Genomic DNA, 14,468 nt, shown 5'->3' on the forward strand with positions numbered 1-14,468 from the left:
ATGATATAATAAAGAAAAATTTATATTTGATGTTGATTAGTAATATATATCTTTACTCAAATCTCTCAAGGAGATTCGAGTTGTTATTCCATTCAAAAGCATTTAATGGGATGATAAACAATTGCAGGGTAGAGAATCTAACTATTGATCTTAGTAATCGTAATCAATATCTTAATTTACTCAATGAAAAGAGAGAGAGAGAAACCCACCAAAGGCATACTTTCTCTCTCGGGTTGTTACCAAGGTAGGGAACGAGTTAGATCAGACCGGCCGGTCTTCTTCCGGTGAAGATGGGGAGATTTTTTAGATTGATCACATCTTTTGATTTCTCACTAGCTTGCTCATGTGATTTAATTTATAATTCTTAAGCTTTTATGGTATAGAATTGAAATATTGTTCATCGAATACCATCTCAAAAATAAAATAGCGTCAATGAAGACCTTTTCCAAGTGCCTTTGTAGTTTTTTAATAACCGAAAATTGGTGTATACAGTGTAGTTTAATTAAAGTGGTTTTGACATCATTTTTATTATGCAAATCAATTGATTTTGACCAAAAATTGAACTTAAACCAAGATCAAGCATGAAGAAAGATTGAGAAGGAATAAGAGTTTGAAGAAGAATATTGTGTCGACCGAAAGATGCCTATCAAAAGTCACATTTTTTGTTTAATTTGTTGAGGATTCTTCGTTGAAAAGATGAAGAGTCCTCACAATATTAAGTTTTTTTTCATTGTCGATTGATAGGAATGGAGTAAGAAAATGTTGAAAATGATCGAGAGAATGAAACATGAGAAAGATTGGGAGGGAACAAGAGCCGAAGAAGACTGTGCCGACGGAAAAGTCGGCCGGCAAGTCATTCTTGGCTCATGTTGCACTCACAATCTCTTCATGAATTACTCCTCGATCCAAATAATCCCATCTCTTGGGACTTGGATCTAATATAAGTTTAATACAAAGATGCGTGGTTAAGCAATGACTATTTATAGGTTCAAAAAAGAAAACTTGTTTTAGACTCTCCAAAATGCCTTGGAATCAATTGGCTGCAAAAGAAAGTTGAATGGAATCTGATTTGTTTTATTAGGGTTTTCAATGATGTGATCATAAATTTTTATATATTCTGTTTTTAATCCAAAAACAAGGGACAAAGTTCGTCGAGACTGAATTGGTTTTTTTCTTTTTGTTTGACCAAAACATTCCAGAGTTCACAACTTTATTCTTTCCTCCCAAACATCCCTACATTTGTAATTTTAATGGTTTGAGGACAAGTAAAACTTCAAAAATTAAATAAAAATATTTGGAACATCTGGACTCCATCGTCTTTGTGCAACTCACCCAAATATTCTAATAATGAACTTTTCTTTCTTAAAATTTTTTCTTTGTGATTATAGGGGATGGATGGATATGCATGAATATGCAAGTATTACTCAAATTAAATTTGTAATTTGACTAAAAAAATCCTTCGTCGACTGCATATGGAGCCGATGACCGACTAGAATTCAGTTTTGAGCAGAGCCGTGAAGAATCTTATCCATGGAGGACAAATTCTTGAGTTGACATGAACAAGAAAACCTGAAAAAAGGGGGGGGGTGCAATCGTTTTTCCCTCAAACCTATGAGATTCAGATTCCTATTCCCATTATAATGTAAATTGGAAGGAGAAAATGGAATTTTCCATCATCTTGCATTCAGAATAATCCTTCATCAACATTACCTCAAACATCATCTCCTTCCTCACCATTGAAACAGACAGATTCTCATGCATCTACCACAGTTTTGAAAACATTTGCATTTTGATTAATCATTTCTTTCTATGGTTTGTTCAGAAGGGAGGATGCTGATTTCCTTCAGAAGATTATGAACAACTACATCATATATTCATACACTAGCAATAACTAGTAATCATGCTTTCTCTGATGACATTATCATGTACCATTTGCCTAGTATTGAATACAAAGAATATTAATGAGAAAGCATAGATACATAAGACTATTGACAGAAATCATAAAAACTAGCTACATGATCTATTCTATAACAATTTCGTTTAAGCCTCCTCGGACCGCCATTCTGATATCACCATGCTTCCTACAGCATTCCTTCATGTAGCTCTTACAACACCCACCCATTTCTCTCTTGTCCAAACCTGCAGAAGATTTTCCAATTTTGAGTTGCGAGGTTCCCCTTTTGCAGCTTTTACAGTTGTTTGTCCCTCTGAAAGCCTTATTACAAGTGTTGGGGCGTTTCAGGTTTGAATGATCCGGTTTGAGCTCGATATTTACGGTATTGCTGATTGCTCCATCATTATCTTCATTTGATGCCTTACAATGAGGATGAACCCCTTCATTTTGAAGCCTCGGATGAGTATTGCAATGATGTTGTTTCATCTTGTGGTGCATGTTTGCTTCAGCACAATCATCTATCATTTCAACCTTTTCCCTGCATTCATCTTTTGTGCATCCGCTTGTTGATCTTGATTTACAAGGTTCACTGCAAGTTTTCCTGTGCTTTTCATGGGATTCCAAGACAAAATTGGAAGTGTCGAAGCTTCCTTGGTGACAATGCTTATGGTCTTGGAGGAGTTCTGTACTACATTCAAGCGTGTGTTGCCTCTCAGTTAGGTCCACACAGTTGGTTTTCCCACATGGACTCAAATTGCAGGTTTCGGAATGACACATTGGATGAGATAAACAATCCTTCTGAGTATTCTTTTGAGAGCAACAGTAATTACTAATATGATGTTCAGGACTGGATGAGTGGCTGTCATCCAAATCGCATTTGGGAGTTTGGATGTCATGATCATGTTGAGCGGATTGGGTATTATGAGTACAACATCCACTTTCATGGAGCTCAACAATGACAGCAGATCCATCGAGGCTTGCAGATGAGCTTGAGCACTTGATTTTCTCACATGAATTTGATGCACACTTCTGAAACGAGCAAAACTCTTGAGTATTCTTTGGAGAGCTATGTTTGTCCTCAACGTGATGATCAGCACAAGAAGCATAAGCATGTTGGTCATGATCAGCAGGCTGATCGTTATGGACAGGTCCATGTTCACACGGTTTTAAACTTCCTGCAGAATCATCTACCCTAGAGCTTGAGTCCATGAGTTTACTTTTCTTGCATGAACTTGAAGTTTTCTTCCCGGAATCACACTTGGAAGCACAGTTCTGAGGTAAGCAAACATCATGAGTTTTCTTGAAAGAGCCACAATCGTCGTGCTCATGATGATGGTGGTGGTGGTGGTGGCGATGTTGACTATGACGAGAATAGTCGGAGCTATCATTGTTGCACCCGTGATCATGTTCACAGAGTTTTACATTACTGGTAGAACCATCTACCTTAGAATTTGAGTCCACAAGTTTACTTTTCTTGCATGAACTTGAACTTTTCAACCTGGAATTACACTTGGAAGCACGGTTCTGTAGTGAACAACCATCATGAGTTTTCTTGAGAGAGCCACAGTCCTCATGCTTGTGGTGATGGTGATGGTGACGACGTCTAGAAGAGTGGGAACCATGATTGTCGCACCCGTTATCATGGGTGTGGCCACTATATTCATCTGAATGGCTATTAACATGACAGCATTTATGTTTGGAGGAACAGTGAGTGGCAGAAAACTTGCCAGCTTTTTTCCCCTTGGGCCCGTCAGTTCCTCGTAGCAGGAGCATACTGTTGAGGATAACTAGCACACAGGCACCGACATCAGCAAGAACTGCTGCCCAAACAAGCGGATGACCACCAAATGCTAGGCCGAGTATAGCAATCCTAGGAGCAACCGACAGAATCACATTTTCAATTACTTTACTATTAGCTCTTCTTGCAAGCCGAATTGCTTTTGGAACTTTTCTGATATCATTGGTCATTAGAATTACATCTCCAGTTTCTATTGCGAGGGCTGAACCTGAGATTCCCATTGATATGCCAATATCAGCTGTGGCTAAGGCAGGGGCATCGTTTAGACCATCTCCAATCATAGCTGTTGGTCCCTCCCCTTTGAAGCCATTGATGAGCCTCGTCTTGTCTTCAGGTAGAAGTTCTGCATGGACTGTTTGTAAAGCCTTTCCCAACTGCACATAGGAACAGAGAAGCACTTATATTATCTTAGATAATAACCTATTTTTAGCCTTTTAAATATGGTAACAAGGGCCATTACTTGTTCTGAATAAATTTCCATCCAAGTTTGGATTTTAAACTAGTAAACGCTAGAATGAACAAAACAATAATTCAATAATAACCAATACAGCTCAAATCGGATTGCTTAATAATGACCATGAACCGAAAATGTTTCCAAAGCATATAACCAAATGAACCAATTAGTTCAGCTGAAATTTCTTGATGGATCTAAATACTGAATTTTAAATCTCCATGTGAAACAAAAAATCTATATGTCGATATTGCACATGCAAAGCTTGGGATAGAATGCTTACTTCTTTTTGTGCTCGCAAGGCTGCTGCAGAACTGTCTCCAGTGAGCATGGTTGTTTTTATACCGAGAGATCGAAGCTCATCCATGGCCTCCTTAGCTCCTGTTCTACAAGAATCTGATAGACTAAAGATTCCAGCTGCAGTAGTTCCACAGAATATGTATCCAACAGTCCTCCCATCCTCCGCTTCATCTTTGATCTCTGGGACTGTAAACATTTACATCCACCAGTCAGGATGCTAAGAGAAAGATGGTGCTTGTTTGTTCTCCACTGTAACAGAAAACTCTTAAATTATTTATAAAGCACTTGTTTGATGTGAAAAATCTAACCTGTTTCACAGTTGGCTCTTATAGCAATTCTTCGATTTCCAATATAGATGTCTTTCCCATCAATTCTCCCATGAACACCTTCTCCAGGAAAATTTTGAAAGTCATCCACATTTTCAGGTTTGGGATCAACGGATAGTGATCTTCCATGATCAACAAGTGCAGCTGCCATCGGATGACTGGACTTGCTCTCAATGCTGGACACCCTGAGAAGGGAGAAGGCAAAGATTGACACAAAAAATGATTAGCTTCTAGAAACTGCATAAAACCCTTCAAATTTGAAGAATGTCTCTCCAAAATTCAATAGAACTAGATGAAATACCATTAGTTTTGCACTTACCAGTATAGCAATGTGTCTAAGCTCATATTTTCCTTATCAAGAACTTGAAACTCAGTCACCATAAATTCACCTCTTGTTATTGTCCCAGTTTTATCAAAGGCCATGATCTTAATTTTGCCAAGAGTTTCAAGGTAGTCACCTCCTTTGATTAAGAGACCAGACGTTGCTGCCTTAGTAAGCGCACAGAAAGATGCAACAGGCGTGGAAAGGACGAGTGCACAGGGACATGCGCTTACTAACACAACCAGGGCCAAGTGAAACCAATGGCGGCAATTGGGAAGTCTCAAAGCAACTGGAATCACTAATATGCAAGTTGATATGATTATAACAGCTGCATATTAGAACAATCATCAGTTTCAATATCAAATGTGAGAAGTAGTTTGAGCTAAAGTTAACCTTCATGATAATCTCTTACAAAAATCGAAACCACAACAAAGTTTCGGTTGATAGGTTAAGATATACATATTTTTAATGTTCTTTTATATGTAATCCTAAATCCTAATATAATGAGAATTCAAATTCACGTCCTCTCGCTCTAACATCATTACCTTTCTCACTCAACCCGAAAACTTAAGTCGATTTAAACAATAGAATGAGTGCCACTAGGTTACTTGTTGTTTTCCCTCCATAAGTTAGCTTAAAATTCTTTTTTGATATGCAACAGATAAAGTGGGTGAAAAGAAAAATAATTTACTAGCTGAGGCTTTCACAGGACAATATTCAAACAGTTGGTGGACAAACCTGGAGTATAGAATTTGGCACATTTGTCAATGAACCTTTGAGTTCTAGATTTATTGTTTTGGGCCTCTTCAACCAGCTTAGCCATTTTGGCCACCACACAGTCTTCAGCAAGCGCAGTAGTCTTTATAGTAACATAGCCTAAATAGAAAAGAACCCACAATCGAAAACTTCCCCAACTATCCAAAGCAGGAAAAAAAAAAATCATCAAAAAGAGAGAGAGAGAATACCATTTAGATTAATGGTCCCAGCCCAAACAGTGGAATCCATTTGTTTGGGAACAGGGAAAGATTCACCAGTAAGTGTTTTCTCATCTACTTCGCATTTTCCTTCCACAACGATCCCATCAATGGGTATGTCTTCACCGGCCTTCACGGCCAGTAGAGTCCCTAATTTGACCTCGTCGGCGCCGACAACTTCGCCGGTGTCGGCTAGAACCGCTTTCTGAGGAGCAATGCTTAGAAGGGATGACATGACGGCGTTTGCCTAAGCACAGTTTTACAAGTTCCATAATTTGGTTGAGTTTTAGAATTCATAATTTGAATGCAGAAAGTGAACTAAAAATTGAAGCTACTTGAGTTGAATTGAAGACTTCATAATGGAGAGAGAGAAACCTTGTGGGCGGCTCTGGACTCGAGCCATTCGGCGATGGTGAAGAGGAAGACGATGGTGGCCGCTTCCAAATAATCCTTCAACACAATTGTTCCGATCACTGTCATAATTTCAACACCATCTTAATTTATTTATTATTTTATTTTTAAAAAATTAATAGTAGTAATAACTATTCCACCATCATTTATAATTTGATATATTGAACTAAAAATATCTTTTTAATAATTTTAATTATCTTCCTCTCTCGTTTTGTTCTCTTTCACATGCTTACATCTCGACCCTATCTTTCTCTCTTAACTGATGGTAACATTGTACAAAGCTTTTGTTATCAGAATTTTCTTAGTTTTGCATCTTCTCTTCTCCCTCTAACTAGTGCACCGATGGCAACTTGTGACATTTTTCTATTACACTTTTTGATTAAATGGAAATAAAATTTAAAATTTAAAAATAAAAATGCAACATTTTGAAACTATGGACCGAATAGAAATTAAACTCAAAATTTAAGGGTAAAAGAATAACAATAATACAAAAATTGTATAAAACCAAGCACTAAATTTTATATATAGAAAAAAATATCAAACTATTTACGGAAATAGCAAAAAAAAAAAAAAAAAACACAAATAAACACTGATAAACTTCTATCCACATCTATCAGTAATAGACTTTTATCAATTTCTATTACTAATAAATACCGATAGACTTCTATCAGCCTCTATAAGATTAAAATTTTACTATTTTCGATAAATAATTTCTCTGATTTTTCTATTTTTACAAATTCCCCTTTTGAATAACTATATACAAGTTTTAGAGTAATTTTAACTATCTTAAAGAAAAAAAAATAAAACAAGACATGGTTTGTAAATAAGTTTAGGATTTCCTTGTAAATAAATATCCAAATAAAATAAAATCGTCACATAGTTCTTAAATGATTAAAAGATAAGTGAAACATGCAAGTAATGTTCCCTTGACAGACCAAGATGAGCGTAACTCACCTAGTATAAACTCATATTATCAATTTCAAAGTCAAAAACAATTAGCTACAAACCTCAAAATTCAAAGGTTAAAGTACTTATTGATAATTTAACTAATAATTAATAATTATAGATCTTGTTACTTGCTATGGAGTTACTTCTGGATCACATTATCAAAGAACAACTTTGTTTCTTTTAAAAGTTCGACAAAGTGAGAAGTTGAAAATTTTGAAATTCTACTCTCTTAGTCAATAATATATGTGTCTAACTAAACTTAATAGCGGTCATATTAGTCTTTAAAGAAAAACATTACTTATTTCTAAAAACATCTATTTACATATATATAATTCACTAAACTAATTTGATGTAGTCAAAGCAAACATAGTTCAACTATCATATTAATATGTTAAAGATCAAGAACTATGTAGTTTAAATCTTCCACTCTTATTGTATTTTAAAAAAATAAATTAACTCCATGTATTTATAATTCAATATATTAAATTTTTTATTGTCGCACTAAAAATGTTCAAAACTTTTTTTTTATTATTTATTTCTATGAAAATCCAAAACGTCATTCATTACAATCTTGAAACAATATTAATCATGGTCATCTCTTTATTTTCAATCAAAACAATGCTTAAAATCAAGTTTGTATTTTTTAATCGATCTTACATGTCCTATATTCTCATACCATTAGGAAAAAACATGCCACAAACTTGATTTTATTAAATAAATAAACGATTAAAATGCTATACTACTACTTTTTTTTCTCCATTTTTATTTGATTGAAACAAATTTCCCAATATATTACGTTTTAAATCTTTCTCATAAATCATAATTACGTATTTGTTAGAATAATTATGTTAAATAATAAAACTGTTAAAAATATTTTCAAATTTATCAAAATGTTATATATATAACTAAAACCATTAAAGGTCTAGTCAAAAGTCTTATATATTTATCCATCATCAATCCACATGCATCACTTGTAGAAACAGTATGGAGACGTTCTCAAACAATTCATTAATGATAATGAGCAACTATATATATATATATGACATTTTATTATATTTATAAATAAGTTCATAAAACAACCCTATTTTATTAACTTCAAATTTATATGTTAATTTTTTAAACCTCCTCCATTCCATCCCAAATGAAGGGTAAATTAGTTGGAAAAAGAAAAAGATGAGAATTAATTACGGTTAAATTAAAATGGGGAAGTTGAAAATTACCTGCAATTAAAGCAAGAATGTTGATGTCGATTCTGAGATGACGAACGGCGGCGAAGCTTTTGAGGACAATGGGCAAGATTCCGGCTGCGACGGCGGCCAAAGCCACCCATCGGAAAATAGGATTGACATATTTGAGTAACGACAGCAGAAGCAACAGCCCACTCGCCACCGCATACGGGCTCGGCCATTTTTTCCGGTGATCTTTCTGGTCTCCGTACGCTCTAACGTTCGCTTCAAATCTTGCTTGGTTTAGGGCTTTAACTGCCACATTTTCCAGTACCCAAAAAAATGGTGAAAACTGAAATGATTTTATTAAATATTTATGGATATATATATTTCAATAAATATTTCTCCATTCCAATGGGTTAAACGTCAAGATGTGATAAATAACAAAATATAAATATAACTAACTGTTATTAAATATAAAAAAATGAACAAAAATATTTACAAATAAAACAAAAAGTTAATATCTATCAATAATAGATGTCTATAAGTTTCTAAAAAAATTAGATGATCCGAAAAAATCAATCAATCCAACACAACTCGTGCAATTTGAGTTGGGTTCAAATAAATGAAAATTTTATGGGTTGGGTTAGTTCATAGGTTCACCTAATATAACCCGAACCAACTCGAACCAACCCAAATTTATTATGAACTTTAAAATATATTTGTTTTATTACTTATAACACAATTATTTATACATATATTGATTTTAATTTTATTTAATTTCAATATTTTTTGGATAATTTATTCTTCAACAATAGTTTATTTGCACTTTAGAAAGAATTTTTTTACTATATAAATTGAATTGAGTTGTTAATCTTATTTCAATATATAAAAATAATTAAATTAGATTTTTACATATTTACATTTTGCTTCTTTTTAGAAATTTTTTTTAAATAAATGATCTGATTAACGTGAACCAACCCAACCCAAATATTTCATGGTTGGGTTGGGTTCATTTTTTAATAAGGGTTATTTGGGTACAATATTGGGTCTAAAATGTCTTTCAACCCAACCAAATTCAATCCGTGAACACCTCTAATTTCTATTAAGGGTGGCATTTTGTTATATTTAAAAATATATTTAGCAGTTTTGTTATTTCAAATAATTTTCCTCAATTTAATAAAAAAATAGATATATCAATTTGTTTAAAAATCATAAAAGGTTAATTTACTGATTTAAATTTATTTTTTGTTTTTTTATTTTTTTGTTTTTTAAGTTTCTCGTAAATATCATTCAAAATTGATGTTTTCATGAAAAAAATCGTAAAATTAAGTTTTTGATATATATTTGTTTTAATCAAAATCAACCTTTTAAATCTTAGGGCAGCCCAAGCTGCTCTGCATTCATGTGCTATTTTTTAAAAATAAATTAATTTTATTTTTAGTATATTAAAAAAAAGGTGCATAATCATTGCTCTTAAAATTAATCATAAATTTAGTTCCTCCCATTTCCATGAAATGATTAAATAATAATAATAATTTTTTTTTTCATGAAAAAAATACACTATAAATATGAAAAATATAAGTTCTCAAAAAATGAAAAATGTATAATATAAACTATTTGAGAGAATCAATAATAAATTAGAAGTAGGGGTCTTTCTTTCAATAATAATAATAATAATAAAGAAAGAAAAAGAAAGAAAAAAGAAAAAAGAAAATTGAACAAGTTAACAAATTACCAGGATCAGTATTTTAATTTTAACTTTAAAAAAAAATAGTAAATTGATTCAATAAAAAAAATTTGTTGAAGGTGGAACCTGAAAGAAAAAAGGGAAGAAACGGAAGTGACGTGAAAAAAAGAAAAATTATTCTCGTTAAAAGAAAGCATTTCCACGTCACCAATCACTTAAAACAGAATATATTATGGTGGGACCCAACATATTTATTTTACACGTCATCTTTATTTAGTTGGGTTCCACTCCCCCTTCCCCTCCAACCAAACAAAATCCCATTTACGTAACAAATGGCAAACAATTTTATCACAAGTTTGGTTATTTGTTTAAATATTAACCATTTTTAGTACTTTATGATGTTATTTTGTAAATATTAAATTTATTAGATACGTAGCTTTTTTTTAATAAATAATTATCTCAAATGTTTTAAATTTCGAATACTCTTTTAAAATGTTAAAATATAATCTTTTTTTTTTTTTTTATTGCATTCTTTGAATCTTTGTGGTATAAAAAGTAGAAATTTCTTTATATGTACTAAAATAAAGTAAAATATATTTTAGGATAATTAAATTCTTCAAGCTTTCAATCAAAATTTACTACTTGGATTTAATATAATCATTTTTTTCGCATTCTTTGAATCTTGGTGGTATAAAAAGTAGAAATTTCTTTATATATACTAAAATAAAGTAAAATGTATTTTAGGACAATTAAATTCTTCAAGCTTTCAATCTAAATTTATTACTTGGATTTAATATAATTATATTTTAAAACATGTTATTTCATTCTTTTCATTTAAAAAAAAAAAAAAAAAAAGTCACACAAGAACCTTAACTAAACTATCGGATTCTAGTTTTAATACTTTTAATATTTCTCATTTTTCTTTAACAAATACAGCCATATTACCAATAATTAAAAAAAAATTACAATTTTTTTAGTGTTCGAATCTCCCATCCATTGTAGTAAAAACAAAATCTAAAAAGAATCGCTTGTCTCATAGGACTATTTTCATCTTTAAATTTGATAAAAAAAAATTATCTTAAATTCAATTTTTTAATTTGAATCTAATTATACTTTTTTAAAAAAATTATTCCACATCCTAATGTAATGTTTATTTTTTGAAAAAAACAGTTAATGTGAATGTAGTTGAATTTTAACAAAAAAATAAAAAATAAAAAAAATAAGCTCCTGTCTAGTATTTTTTTAAAAAAATTAAACTTATTTCAAATGATTTGTATACAATGGTTCAATTCTTAGTCAAATTCAGAAAAAACAAAAACAACTTTTTGAAAGTTATTCTTTCTGCTCCTTAAAATATTTTTAAACCATTGATAAAAGGTAATAACCAAATAAAGAAATTTGGAGGTAAAAATAGTATTTATAGATTTAATTTTAAAAAACAACCAAAAAGTTATTAAATGAGGCCTAAAGGTTGGAATCTCGGCAACTTTGGAATTTGGTGTTCAACTCATAAATAAATAAACATATATAAAAGAAAAAGAAAAGCATGTGATGAAGAGAGAGAGAGCATACCAATTTGTACTTGAGAAACAAGAAGATTATCATGAAGAACAATGACAGTTCTTGTGGCAACAATGACTCTAATCTCTTTAATCCCTTCAATTTCCTTCAATATATTCTCTATCACTGGAATTTCCGACGAACAACAAATCCCCAACACATCAAAGTAACTTTTCTGCAACCCACCACCCTTCTTTCCGGCCATTCCCGCCGCCGCCTCTTCTCCGGCCGCCATATTCCTCTCTCCTCTGCAAATTAATATCATTCGCATGTTATTTCCTCAAAATCCAACCACTACGCTTTCACAATTAAAACCATATAATAATAATAATAATAATAATAAAAAACCAACCTATGGCTTTTTGTGTGTTTTAGGGAAAGAGAAAGAGAGAAGTAAGCAATAAAGGGTAAAGGCTAGTGAAGAAGAGAAGGCGTTTCGTGTGGAAGATTGATGAAGTTCATAAGGAGGATATATAGGGATCCTTAAAATAATATGAAGGATTAAAGATTGTGGAATGCCTTTTTATAAAGGAGAGATTGGGTTGGGTGTATTATTGTCCCATTTTTATTTTTATTTTTATTTTTTTAAATGGAAATTTTGTAGTGGAGGGTGATTGTAAAAACAACAGGAAAATTTAAGGGACGGGTCGAGGCTGACAATGTTTTCTTTGTATTTTATTTTATGATAATCAAAGAGATCATTCACCTACTAATTTATCACCGTTGTTATAGGTCATTTTTGGACTAAAAATAGAGTATAAACTTTTTGGAGAAAATTAGAATAATCATAAGAAGAGTGTAAGAAATGGGCCGATCGAGGAAGAGACTTGGGAAAAAATATATATGTCGGGTCAAGTGGCCCAATTCGGTGACCTCGATCTCGAAAGTCCACTTTTTGGGGGCCATGGTAGGGGTCTACACGGGTTAGGTTGAATTGAATTGAGTTGTTTTTTTAGATCAATCTGAAAATTTCTTTGGGTTTGGTTGAATTTTGTTGGGTTATCACTTATTTTTTTTCTTATTAATTGAAAAAACGTAATGTTATCTACAACACACTAAAAATCCATAAATTCATGAACCCAAAGTAGTCAAACTTTAAACAAAGAGAAATATATATATATATATATTCACTATATATTCATTTTTAACTCCGACTTTTCACTAAATATTCATTTTTCGTCTTTAATGTTCATGTATGTTAATACATTTAAAATAATTAAATAAATTATAATTAATTAAGTTTCAATATTTGTCATCACTCTAAAATTAAATTGAAGATTTAACTTCATAATTATTTTAAATTAATTAATAGACATTGACGTCAAGGATTGAAAGTGAGTATTTAATGAAAAATTGATATTATAAATGTACAATCTTGATACCTAGGGACCAAATTAAAACAAAACTCAAATCTTAAGGGTAAAATTGTAACATTTTCAAACTTAGGGACTAAAGTGAAACCAAAATCAAAATTTAAGAACTAAATGTGTAACTTTCGAGACATAGGGACCAAATAGAAACTAGACCCAAAACCTACCAAAAAAATTTAAATATCTTTTATTCTCTAATATCTATAAATTTGGAAAAATATATCTGTGATGTTTTTTAGTTGACTTCAAACTAACAAAATTAATTACTAATTTTAAGATTTATAGGAAGTATATTTAATCTTGTCATTCAATAGTACAAAGGGCTAGAATTGGTAATAGGGTTGGCAATAACGTCGGGCCAGGGTGGGACGGGGTCGGGAATTCTCTGTCGGGAAAACAAGGTCCTTGCAGGACCCATCCCTCGTTTCCCTGTTAACTCCCACGAGGATTCCGTGTTAACTCCTTGGGATTTCCTTGTTCATTCTCCCTAGGATTCCCCTATTATTATTTTTTAAAAAAAAAAAAATTCGAGTCACTTTGTTTAAAATTGCACTAGTCTACAAAAAAATAAACAAAAATTTAATAGACTTATCCATGAAATAAACACAATTTAGAACCTCACAATTTACAACTTAAATTAAATAAAGTCAAAAGTCTTAATACAATTACAAATACAACAACCACAGTCATAAACTTGCTCGTCTTTCTCTTTCACCGATGACGACTTTACATTCAAAATTTTCTCCTTTCTCAATATCATCTCATCCTTAGTTGTGAGTATTATTTCTATATTTAAAATATAATTAACAAATAATAATGTCATAAAAAAAAGAAGATAACAAGCTTTAAAAATTGTCATAAAAAAAATAATGTTAATCCTTGAGTATACCTCATTCACCACCCCATCTTCATTAAAGTCGTCTGCATCTTCTAAAATAGTTGCTAAATGTTTAACAATTTTTTTCCGTGTTGATGCCTTATGTTGTCCCATATTTATAATAAAAAAATATATTTATTAATATATTAAATGTTAAAGAGAGATAAAACAACACTAGATAATGGAATGACTAGTATGTCTCTAAAAATTTATTGTAAACTGGGATACTTGACCATTCAATTTCCACCAACAACAAACATAATTCTAGTTTTTTTAAAATATAAGCTTGTAAATAATACCTTCTAGCATTCAAAATATAGCTAATGAACTCTTTAGCACAATCTAAGATCAATTTTGAAAGGAAACAAACACCACCAATAT

At 31.7% G+C, this 14,468-nt stretch overlaps 1 protein-coding gene across 1 annotated transcript; it reads right to left on the reverse strand.

The window, feature by feature from the left end:
* Nucleotides 1-1,851: 1,851 nt before the first annotated feature.
* On the reverse strand, nucleotides 1,852-12,336 carry LOC120071049 (cadmium/zinc-transporting ATPase HMA3-like). The gene is made up of 10 exons (XM_039023051.2): nucleotides 12,193-12,336; nucleotides 11,853-12,088; nucleotides 8,645-8,905; nucleotides 6,441-6,538; nucleotides 6,057-6,312; nucleotides 5,830-5,967; nucleotides 5,089-5,419; nucleotides 4,752-4,954; nucleotides 4,427-4,629; nucleotides 1,852-4,066 (listed from the first exon to the last, which is right to left on the reverse strand). Exons 2-10 carry the CDS (start codon nucleotides 12,073-12,075, stop codon nucleotides 2,021-2,023), a joined length of 3,759 nt encoding a protein of 1,252 aa, XP_038878979.2. The 5' UTR covers nucleotides 12,076-12,088; nucleotides 12,193-12,336; the 3' UTR covers nucleotides 1,852-2,020.
* Between the last annotated feature and the right edge of the window lie 2,132 nt (nucleotides 12,337-14,468).

This window comes from Benincasa hispida, chromosome 2, assembly GCF_027475165.1.
Source record: "Benincasa hispida cultivar pf3 chromosome 2, pf3_genome.v1.1, whole genome shotgun sequence".
Taxonomy (NCBI): Eukaryota; Viridiplantae; Streptophyta; class Magnoliopsida; order Cucurbitales; family Cucurbitaceae; genus Benincasa; species Benincasa hispida.